The sequence below is a fragment of the Astyanax mexicanus genome, chromosome 14 (assembly GCF_023375975.1).
Source record: "Astyanax mexicanus isolate ESR-SI-001 chromosome 14, AstMex3_surface, whole genome shotgun sequence".
NCBI classification, from domain to species: domain Eukaryota; kingdom Metazoa; phylum Chordata; class Actinopteri; order Characiformes; family Acestrorhamphidae; genus Astyanax; species Astyanax mexicanus.
In genome coordinates this window covers 14,273,277-14,285,514 of record NC_064421.1, presented here as the reverse complement: position 1 = coordinate 14,285,514, position 12,238 = coordinate 14,273,277, and the positions used below count along the sequence as shown (strand labels likewise).

Genomic DNA, 12,238 nt, shown 5'->3' with positions numbered 1-12,238 from the left:
GCAGAACATTTTGAATAGAAGTCTGTACTGTATTAGATTTTAAAGAATATTTTATTTAGTAGTTTTTAGAAATCTGCTTCTAATGAAGCATTTTGTCTGCGTCAAAGTATTGCAATAAATAATATTGCTCTAATTATTGTGATAGAATATATTTACTGTAATGCTCAGCTTTAGTGAGAATCCTTTTTAATAGTTACAAATTTAAACATTTAAAAAAGAAATACCTGGTTCTCTATTCAGTCAATAGGCCTCCATTACTGTTTTTTTTTTTTTTTTTTGCATCTTGGATACTTAAAAACACATTTTATGTTCATGTACCTGTCTGTGTGTGTGTGTGTGTGTGTATGTGTAGTGTGTCCTGGAGGAGATGATGGTGGAACAGACCGATCTCGTACGGCTGAGGATGGTGCGCATGTCTAACGTGCCCGACACCCTGTACATGGTCAATAACGCTGTCCCCCAGTGCTGTCACATCATAAACCATCAGCAAATCACCAGCAGCCAGGCAGTGGCCCCGTCCGTTGTGGCCAACGAGATACCAGGTAAGGACGCGTTCCCAGGTCGTGGTCTTAAGTGAAGCTTTGGTTTTAAGCAGAGTGCTTAATCCGCTATCTTATCCACTTCAAATGTGTTTAGGAAAGACATTTATGGGACATGACTTAGGATCTGATGATCTGTCAGGTTCAGAGATGATAAGAGACATCCAGGAACTGAGAGCTATTTAGTGGATAAATGAGCGAGACTTTGATTGATTTGAAGAGACCGGTTCCTAAACCTCCCATCAGAAAGTCCTGAGCATCCTGTCCTTGAGATAGACAGGGAGGAGCCTGCAAGGGTGTGTGATGGCTTGTTCAATAATGCAGCAATTAAAATGTCTGAGCATCACTGACTCCCTTTATTCTGATTCCCTCCTTCCTACCCTGCCTGTGTTTTGTGTGTGTACGTGTGTGTGTGTGTGCTTGTGTGTGTGTCAGTGCCCAGGCTGGCAGTGGTGAGAGAGATGATTGCCAGACTGCAGGAGCTGAGGCACACAGACCAGGTTCAGAGAGCGTATGCTCTAAACTGCGGGGAGGGAGCCACGGTCAGCTACGAGCTGCAGCTCCGCGTGCTCAGAGAGTTTGGCCTGCCAGATGGAGCGGCGGAGTTACTTCAGGTGAAATGATGGGTGTGCTGCCAAATAATAATGGATGTAGGGCTGCCACTATCAATTACACTACACATTGAGTAATCTCCTGATTATTTTTGACAATTAACTGAGTAATCAAACTGTTAAAACAGGACAAGTAATACCATTTTATAACATATTAAATTAACACATACACTATATGGACAGAAATATTGGGATACCTGCTTCTGATTCACTTTTATTCTGATGGCATTTGGGAGGTCAGGATGCTGCATGATGAACTACCCAGCTTTTTCCAGTAGTATTGGATGGAGCTCTGTAATTGCAGAGAACATCGTTTCACTATTTCGCAGCTCAATGCTGTGATGCTTTATATCCCTCTAGCCCCAACATGGCATTAGACAAGGTTCATGTAACACACCAATCATATTAATGAATAACACTCATAAGCCAAAAAAAAAAAAAAAATCAACCCAGATATTTGCAAAACCCCTAGATACTAGGGGTGTCACGATTCTCTAAACCCTCGATTCGATTTTATTTCCGATTTGAGGGTCACGATTCGATTCGATTCTCGATTTTCTTTTTTATTATATTTTTACATTTTATTATTTTATGCCTCATAAAATTTTAATAATATATTATTTATTATTTTTATTATTATTATTATTATTATTATTATTTATTAAGATATATATGTAATGCCATCTAGTGACTTTTTTTGGTAGCAACAGTGTGCACTATTAAAACTGCAACGTGCAACATAAAAAAAAAAAAAAAAAAAAAAGGAACAATTAAAGCCTTAACAAACTGAACTCTATCCTACTATAACAGTTAAACATGAAAAATAAGACTCGGTCCCTGAGAATTACAAGTTTTTTTTCTTTAAGAAAGATATATTATTAACTTTATCTGAGAGAAAGATGTTTTTTTAATTCAAATGAAGCAACAGGTGTAGTCAATCATAAGTTTAAGATTTTTAATCCACCTCACTGTGATCTATAGTCAGCGTTCTCAAGTCACACTGACACACGCATTTCAGCGAGTTCACACGCACCCCGCATCCCCCCCCCACACACACACACAGAAAACTAAACCTGCGCGCACAACGTCCGCCCCCCCTCGCCCCGTTGGACAGATAAAAACCAGTGATCACACTCCCGCCGGCACTCAAAACTTGAAAGCCCTGTTTTCAGTTTCAGTTTCAGTTTCTCTGTTCTCTGCCTCTCACACAGCAGAACTGAGGGCGGGGCTGCGCTCATGCAGCGGCGCTCTCTATTGAAATGAATAGGATGCGCTGTGTTGGTGCTGCGCCATTTGCGTAGCGCGCTGTGCGCGCGGGAGGGATCGTCGATACTCTTTTTGACTTCGATACACGATACCATGACCTCATTTCGATCGATTTCGATAAAATATCGAGATCGTGACACCCCTACTAGATACGTAAATAATCTAAAGCGCTTCCAATATGATTGGGAGATCACTGGTTCAAATCCTAGTCATGCAGCTTGCCATCAGAAAAGCACAATTGGACTTGATCTCTCTGGGTGGGTAGATGCACTCTCTCCACACATCACTCCAAAGGGTGATGTAGATCAGCACAAGGCATCTGTGAGCTGACATATCCGAACAGAGTCACTGCACTGTCCTCTGAGAGCGCTGTGGTTCAATCGGCCTAGCTAAATTATGGAGAAGAAATGGGAGAAAATTAGAAATAAATCTAAAAGGAAAAAAAGGATACGTAAATGATGATGATGTCTGATTAAACACTTTTTTAATCTTGACACACTGGGACAATTCCTCATTAATTTTCTCTCCTGAAAAGGATTTAATTGCATTTAGCAACAAGATTGATTACAAGGTGTTGGATGATCACCACTGTACCCCATCCTAAAAACACTGGATTAAGCATCATAATTCCAGAGAACACAGTTCTAGAGAAATGCTGGGAGGCATGGTGTCTAAAGGTTCATGCTTATCTGCTTTAGAGACTCCTTTTTTTCCTGGCAGTACTTGTTTTTAGAGCTGCACACTGTTTATTTGCACACCTTGTGTCAGCAGTGGGTGCAACCTAAAGTACATGTATGTTTTTAATTAGAAGGAGTGTCCACAATTTTGGGCTTTTTTTTACGTATAAAGTATGCTGATTAATCAGACTTTAAAATGGGGCCAAACTATAAAAAACTGAATTTTCTTAAGACAGATGGCAAATACATAAATTTTTGTATTATCTTAAAAATCTGCAGCCAATCATTAATTACTCAAGACTGTACATTGTAACAAATGCTTTTTGTTCTTCTGAGGAACGTTTGAAGTGTATCTTGTCTGTGAGAATTTCCAGTCCCTTTTTTTAAGTGAACAGAACTCCCTGTAGTCTAGACAGCCGCTAACAAAGGATAGAAACTAGGACAAAGTGCACGGTTTGCCTGAGCATTACAACGTGAACTTTTTTGTTCTGTCCTGGCAGAACCCACAGAAGTTCTTTCCAGAGGAGCGTTTTGGGGACGAGAGTCCTCTCCTCAGTTTGAGAGCGGCTGGCCGCTGCAGAGTGAACAGCTCCCCCGCCATGGAAACTCTGTTCACGGACCTGGAGACCCTGGGGAGTCTTAACCCCCCTCTCCCTCCTCCACCTCCCCCATATCACCCTCCATCCATGCCTGGACAGGCTCAGCACAGAGGAGGCTGGAGGCCAAAGGTTCCTGTGCCTCCTCCCTCTCGCTCCTTCTCCTATCCATGTAACCACACCCCTCTCCAGCAGAGAGGCTCAACCGTGCCCAAACCCAGTAGCCAGGCCTACCAGCCTCCTGACTACAGCAAAGCTCAGAGCATGGGAAAAGGACTTCCAGAGTCGTGTGGGGTGAGTAATTACAATATTTAAAAAAATACTTTTATAAAATTCTTATTCTTGATCCTGGATTCCACTGCCTTCCACTAACACACAAAGTTAATCTAAATGAAGTGCACTTATTAACAAAATAATTATACATCCAAGATTGCTGCAAAATCCTGATGCAGTTATATCTCAAGCAGATGTGTAAAACACTACAGTTGTGGTCTAATTATGCCCTATAAAAAATATGAGAGGTTATTTCTGGGTAGTGTACCTCATGGTGAGAGATCATTGACTGCTAGACATGCCTATATGACCCATTCAAAGATATTTTGCCAAGTTAACACATTTTGAGAGGGGGCGCATCATTGACTAACAAACTACTTTCTCATTGTAGTGTCAAGTGTCAATAGGTCACTTTGTGTATATATGGTTTATTAATGTTTTTTTACATGTTTTAAAAGGTGCCAAGCTGTTGAGATGGTGTGATGGTCCTCTTTTGACAGTGATGGGTTTCCCATACAGCTCTTCTGTCTAGGATAGGATCTGTCTGTGGATTTTTATGCTTAAAATAATAAAAAGCACCATTCATTTGTGTGCTCAGTCTTCTCTATATCAAAGTCCATTTCCCATCAATCAAGCCGTCATATATTTAAAATTTACATCCATTTACATTTATCACTATTGGAAATACTGTTTTCTGAGAGTTGCAGTTTTGTAGTTCAGAGCTGTCTAGATATATGTGTATCTTTTTCTGCAGTTTCAGATTGGCATCCTTTCAACAGCTCTGTAATGAAATCAAGTTTATGGATGGGTAGGTCACCCATTATTAATGGCAGCAGTCTAATAAAAAGCTACTGTTTAAAAATTCATTCTCACTAATCAAAGATGCTGTATATCCACAAAATTGCTTTAAATAATGTAATAAAGTGATCATGTTCCATATTTAGCCTTTAAAATTCCTGCAAATTACAATTAATTTATTGTACTTAATATTGTGGTGCAATGACAACAAAATCGTGGTATTTGTTGGTGCTGCTTTAAAATTGCCTTTCTACCTTGTGTGAGTTAAATGCTATGTTCATATTACCAAGCTGCAAGGAGACTACTTGTTATTGCTTATGTTATGTTCAGCTGTAAGGAATAGTAATAATGTTCACAGGTAAGGAACTTGGTCCATGTATAACAATTCAAACTAAAAAATGTTTAATGAAAATAATTTCCCATAAACATTATCTTTACCCTGATTATTGTAATATTTGATGGTATGGTATTAATTTATCTTGAAACACAATGCTCAGAAGTACAAAAAAAATAAAAGAATACGCTGTAGTATTCTCTGTTAAGGGGCAGAAATTTGCTCAGTAAATGCTGCACATCTGACATTTTGTCTTTGTAGTAATGAGCAATAATGAACTGTTTTGAACTGTTTGTTGGCTCACCATCAGTCAAGAAAATATTGGCTTCTTCATCCAAACAGTGCGTTACCTCTATCATTTACCTCTAACAGTCATTTGGGGTTCAGTGCATGTACAAATCCCCACTACGATGGCTGCTGTATGTTAAAGTAGAAGAATACAAGCAGTAGAAGTTTCTGGACTCTTATAAAGTACTAGAGATGAGGAAAAAGTTTTTGATTCAGACTTATGTTTGATGTTCATGATGCCTGTGGTTCGTTCACATAAGGATATTGATTCAGATGCATACATGCAAGCTGTTTCAAAGTAAAGGTGTATTCACACCTTTTTTTCACACAGATATGGACCACCTACCATCAAAACAGAAACATTGAATCTGAGGGAAAAATCAGAATTGAGCATTGAAGCTTGTGATGTGAACGTACATATAAAAGATCATTAGTGGTGATCAAAAATAAAGGTGCTTCAAAGGAGTATGACCATTTTTGGTTTGTACAAAGAAATTTCTTTGCAATAAATATGTTTGAAGAACCTTTAAACTTTTAGGAACCTTTTTGTCCTTTCACTCTATATCCTGCGCAATTCCCCTTTTCCATCCATCCTCTTTCACATTATACATTTCTAACTATTTAAAAGCATTAATGTTTCACTTTACTTAGACGGTCCACTGTAGATGCCTTGTAGATGCTTAACTAACATTAAACTAAATTCAATGTAAATGATTTTTTATTGATTGTAACCCTACACCTAACCCTAACTCCAAGCTTAAACTCATCCTCTTAGGGTTGGGTTTTGGGATAGATTCAAGCTTCAAGTTAATTTTAGTATTAGGGTTAGGTTTTAGGGTTGATTTAACATTTAGTTACAGATTACACAGATTACAAACTATTACAAACTATTACTTCTTTTACAATTCAAAAGTGGTGCTTTCATGGAATTACTCACAGAACATTTTGAAGCAGCTTTATTTTTAAGAGTATAGGGTAAAATTGCTCTGTGTTTTTGCTTGGCTGTGGGAGCTATTTTACTTTGCTAAATGACATTTTAAATCTTCATGAATGATTCTTGAGGTTTCACTGAATTAGTCTTAGCAAAATATATGATTTTCATTGTTTTTTCACACAGAGTTTGGAACCTCTAAGTGATTACATGCCGGACATCGCCCTCGGAGTGTCTGCTATGACCCTGTCAGATCACAGTGAGGCTCAGAACCTCGGCCTTCACTCATGTCCTCATCCAAGTATGGCTTCTTCCATGCCTCACTACCCGACTGGACCCTGCCCTAGTGGAAGACACTCTCTGGCTCATCTTCCCTGCAAAAGACATCCCCCCAAACAAAAACCTGAACTGCAGTCTGAGTATCCAGACCTTTATGACTTCTCCAGTCAAACAGACGCCCCTACATCTAGCCATCCTCCTCAGGCCACCTACACAGGCTCAGACTTGTACGGCCACCGCAGAGGCGCATACAACAGCTTGCACCTCTCGTATCTGCCCGACACTTCCCTATCATTGCACTCCCAGGGCAGGCTAGGACAGCCATCGGACTCCCTTCATTTGGATGTCTTGGGTCAAAGGCTAGACTTGGCCCAGACCTCCTCTGGAGGACCCTCAGTAGGAGGAGCACTTGTGCCCAGTGGGCGCTCAATAAATGACTCTGACCTAATATGTGGTCTTGGACCTTCAAGGGTTGGTGCAGACCCTTATGAGGAGCACACGCCAGTCACAGACGAAACGGGGGGCATGAGGGAGCCCTCTGCAGCGATTGGGCACCACAGGTCCAGTAGTGAAGAAGCAGGGATAAGCCGGGATCACAGGTCACCCAATAAGCCAGAGTACCAATATAAGAAATCTGCACTTTAAATGAGGTGACACAAAGGGAATTGTGATATTAGGACAAAGACTGAAGTCTACTCAAGTCTAGTAGATTGTTAAATCTTGAGAATGGAATGAAGAGAAAACTATTTGTTATTTCAGAATGTTGTGGAATTTTTAGCATGAGCTAGTTGAGAATGAATGAAGTTTTGTGGTTTTAAATTTCGTGGGTAAGATATGCTGAGAATTAAACGTTGTGTTTTGATTTTCAGTTTTAAACACATTACCTTTTTACACAGAATAATTTAGTTATATGAGGCACAGTGGTTATGCGCAATGATGAGGGAAGCATCAATAAAATATGCCTAACATTGAAAATGGGGGGGAAAATACACTAAATAAAACTCCTACATGAACATAATAAAAGGACATCACTTCCACAGTATATACCCTATAGTTTCCTTCCCTATAGTTTATCTGCCATGTGAAACCTACACAGCTTAGCGAAGAATGCTTTAGGCCACAGGACATTAGGAATATGATCAGTTCTATTGTGGTCATTGTAGGAGGGACAAGGACACTTAGGGTTTTTATTTTTGTGGTAGGTTTGGTAATCATACATGTCATCGTTTCTGGGTTTGGACCTGGCAGAAATTTAGAGCTATTATTGCCCATTGTTTTCAGAATCCTGTAGACAGTAGGCGGTCCTCATACTAATCCTTATAGGCAGTAGGCAATCCTTACACAACAAAACAAATAAGCTTTAAAACCATACGGACTGTTCACAATAGTCCAAAGTTACCTGTTGTTCCTCTAAAACTGTCTAGAATCAGGGCAACTGGTTTTACATGGCCATACCTATAAGCATGATGACCTTACCTCTTCAGTATACATACCATATCTATTGTGCTACAGCTACGTTCACACAGCAGGTAAAAGTGGCCTAAGTCTGATGTTTTTCTGGGTGTTCACATACTGTCCACACCTTTTAAATGCGACTTGTATCCGACAGTCGTCTGAACAGTTCACAATCCTAATCTGACACTTGTGCAAAAGAGCAACACATCCAGTTTCCAGTTTTTCATCAGCACCACAGAAGCAATCAGGAAACAGGAATTACAGCGGATACTTCATATCCTCCTGTGGCTGCATTTGATCATTTATTTAGACACAATCCTACCACAATTTAGTTTGAACAGAGGCATCACCCTAAATATTAGGGAGGTCTTTCACAAAAGCTCAGTAAAGAATATTTTAGGCTAGGCTACATTGTGGTCACTGAAGAAGAGACAGTACACTTTGTACTGGTTACTGTGATAGGTTTGATAAATATGCAAGTCTTTAATTTCTGGGTTTGGACCTGACAAACTGACTTTTAGAATGAATCATTTTCACCTGAAAGCTATTATTTCCAGTTGTTTTTAGATACCTGTACACAGCAGACAATCCTTAGAAAACTTAAGCTACTAACAAATATTAAGCTACCATAATTATGCTACTTTAATGACCCAAAATATATATAAGGTATGTTACCTCACTTTCCCACCACTGAAAACCTCCCTCAGTACTGTCATCCATTTTCCCTTTTTATAAAGGTTGCATAAATTCCAATCTATTGCTTCAAATTGGATATCTATAAGATTCTCATACAACATGTATGTATTTTTTTACCATTCCAATTGCCACACAAATGACACAAAGAAATTGTATTTTGGCCACTTTTACTTGCTGTGTTAACATACACTTTAAGTATTGGGAAATGTGATTTTCTATATGTAGTTTGCATTTTTTCCAAATGTTCCACAGAATGTGCATGTATAGATGGCGACTGATGCTATGAAACAGTATCAGTTGGTAAAAGAAAAATATAAAGTGGTTGTATAATGAGGGGAAACTGACTTCGGAAACTCTTCTGGATTGCTGTATGATGAACTGATGAATTGTTTTGGCCATGTCTTTTAGTAGTATTGTGTTCCCAGTGTTGTATTCATATGTGAGGATTTGAATGACGTTTATATAGAGATTGAGTTACACTTCATTGTTAGATCCATGGTTCAATTATTTAAGACTCCTAGTTTCTACAATTAATCAGGACTGTTCAATATTTACATTAGCACCAGCCTTGAGAATGAATAATCCACGTACTGTAGAGAACATACTGAACATGCTTGAATTCACCTCCTTTTCACTTACATCCAGTGGCCTTAGCTGTGGGGTTTTGCTCTCAGAGACCATGGAAGACTGCAAGCCATTCCTTATTTTCATGGCATGGATTTACTGATTGTTCTTCTGGTCCCTAAACTTCATTTAGCTCAGAGTTTTCTGGAGACTAAACTTTGCAGTGAGCTCTAGCTGTTTGATTGGTTTGTCATCAGATTTCAGTCTTAGCTTTGCCACCTAGTGGTAAATATGGATGCCAGAGAGGCTTGTGATAAGTGTACAGCATTGTATGACCTCCCTGTTTTGGTCTTTTGACGGATAGCTACTGAAATAAGGGTCATCTCACCAATGTTAGTTTAGTCCACATAAAATCCACACAGGAAAATAGGGTGTAGTATTTGATGCATCCTGTTGTATGTTTGTCATTAGGCTGCATGTTTAGTGATTGTGTGTGTTTGAAAGTGAAAAGTATGACAGTAGGTAACTATTTTTGATGCTTGACCCAAAATGAGAGTTGTATGATACATGATGTAATGATGTAATACTCCACAGACTCATAGATTGTTTGCATACTCCTTATTTTGCTGGACACATCATTGCGTTATAGACATGAAAGTTCAACAACACTCTGCTGTGAGTCCTAGGCCTTGTCCACATGTATCCAGGATATTCTGGGTTTGCGATTTGGACACAAACATTTAATGTGTCATACAATTTTGATAATAATTGCGATAAATATTCTAAATTAGATTAACCTCATCAAAGGTTTTAAGCATTTGCTGCACTCATTTTTCCAGGCCAAGAAGCAGTTTGGTTTGTGCGTTCACAGTGGACCTCTACCTCGCTCTGCCTCCATGTAATTCCCCTGTTGCTGCACACAGGTAATGCAATTTGAGTTTGCTGTTCTGTATGATGCTCATTTAGTTTGATTATCGGAAAACCTCTTCTCTTTACTGAAAAAATACAATTTACTGTATAGTAAATGAGAGGGGGGGGGGGTGTAGCAATTTGGACTCAAACATTGTTTTTAATCACTGAATACAAGAGTGGAGATAATGGAAAACTTACTGTTTTTAGTGTTACATGGACAAGGAAATCTGAAATATCTTCATTCTCCCTAAATAGACCACCAGTGTCTACATATGGCACTAGTTTCAGATTTTGAGATATGTAAATTCTGCCCAATTTACATATATAATGCTATGTTTAGATTTAGAATCTGTCACTTTGTGCCTTGCATGCTGCACGACTTGGGGAGTATTGCATAATTTGGGATTAAACCTCTGCATGGTGTGTTGCTGTCTCTAATTATGAGGTACTACTGCCCAATACAGGGCTACCATGCTCATGCAAAAATTGCTAAATTATGGCCTCCGGGTGGTCCAGCGGACTAAGGGGCTGCCACTATGATCAGGAGATCGTTGGTTCAAATCCTGGTCATGCCGCTTGCCATTGGCTGTCAGAGTCGTGCACTCTGAGTGGGTAGATGGTGCTCTCTTGCCACATCACTCCAAAAGGTGATGTCGATCAGCACAAGGTGTCTGTGAGCTGATGTATTGGAACCAAGTCGCTGCGCTTTCCTCCAAGCTCGCTGTGATTTATACTCGGCAATGCTGTATCAGCAGCTCGAAAAAAAGGCGGTGGCTGACTTCACATGTATCGGAAGAGGCATGTGCAAGTCTTCACCCTCCTGGTGTAAGGGCATCACTAGTGATGGAAGTACAGCTGAAAAGTGTAAGTCAGATTATCGGCATAGCTAAAATGGGGAGAAAAGTGGGATAAAAATAAAAACTGCAAAATGTAAAACAGAGAAGGAAATCCGGATATCTGGATATGTGTGGACGGGAATCGTATACAGTGTGCTGTTGACAGCTTTACAAGAGCATCATTGAAAAGTACATTATTCTCCTATGTTCATCTGTCTGTACTGTGGGAAAGCCCTTTAAGGCAAACGCTGCTTACGCACTCTGGTTCTGTTTTGCTGCTTATCAATTTACTTCAGTAGCACAAGAAGATAAGGTTAATACACATGAACAAACAGTGAAATGCATCTGTATTCATTTCCTAATGCATTGCATTTGGGGAACAAATGTAAAGAAAAATATTCTAAGATCTGATCTGAGGGCTTTAGTGGTTTCCTTGCATCCATTAACACTGTAGAAGACCCAAATGTCTGTGCCTTGCCTGGCAGAGGCTTAAGTATTTTCTTAGGAGAATAAATTTTGGCCTATGCAAGCCTTCGTAAGAGCCCACATTCATCTGTCAGTTTCTAAACTGCCTGTATTGCCTCATGTACATGATTTTGACCTTGAAAATAGTATTTTTCTTTTTTAGGTACCTTTAACTCAAGACAACACGTTGTGGTTTGATACAGGTTTTTTCAAATAAGTATGTTGATTGTACTTTAATATATAATTACATTTCTTGAAATGAATTTTGAATTTTCACTGGTTCTATTTTTCTATTTTTACCTCAGAGAGGGTAAATAAGTGACCAACTTTGTAGCTAGAGAGCATCTTCAAAAATAAAGCTTCAATATCACTCTGTTGTAGTTTCATTTTGTAGTCTGTTTATTAACAGGAAACTTATTCATTCAAGTATTAATTCAAGTCTTTCCAAAACAGTGTAAATTTTATTTATTGCAAGCTGGGGAAAATATGATCAAATCAACCATGGAAGATGTGCTTTTCATTCCGTAGTTGGTGCCATCTTATGCCCATATTTGGCACCAAGAGTCTAAACTTGATTTGTCAATGACCAGACTGAAGGGGGTTTTCAAAAAATTGCCTGTTTCAAGTTAATATGTTCAGAACCCTATGCATTCTGCATACATTTTCTGTAATTCCTGTATGTTATGGCATTTTCCTGGCAGGAGTGGTGGTGTTTAAT

The 12,238-nt window shown here is 39.1% G+C and overlaps 1 protein-coding gene across 2 annotated transcripts in view; it reads left to right on the top strand.

Annotated features, from left to right (window-relative positions):
• LOC103040475 (BTB/POZ domain-containing protein 7) overlaps positions 1-11,890 on the top strand; it is a 56,772-nt gene extending 44,882 nt beyond the window's left edge. Inside the window, exons 8-12 of one of the 2 annotated variants that reach the window (XM_049463677.1) lie at positions 353-542; positions 975-1,153; positions 3,594-3,983; positions 4,717-4,770; positions 6,500-6,609. In XM_049463677.1, the coding sequence (XP_049319634.1) occupies positions 353-542; positions 975-1,153; positions 3,594-3,983; positions 4,717-4,749 (792 nt within the window). In that variant the 3' untranslated portion in view covers positions 4,750-4,770; positions 6,500-6,609. Of the gene's footprint in view, positions 1-352; positions 543-974; positions 1,154-3,593; positions 3,984-4,716; positions 4,771-6,499 lie in introns of both variants that reach the window. The other variant, XM_049463675.1, reaches the window with a different exon arrangement.
• Positions 11,891-12,238: the final 348 nt, after the last annotated feature.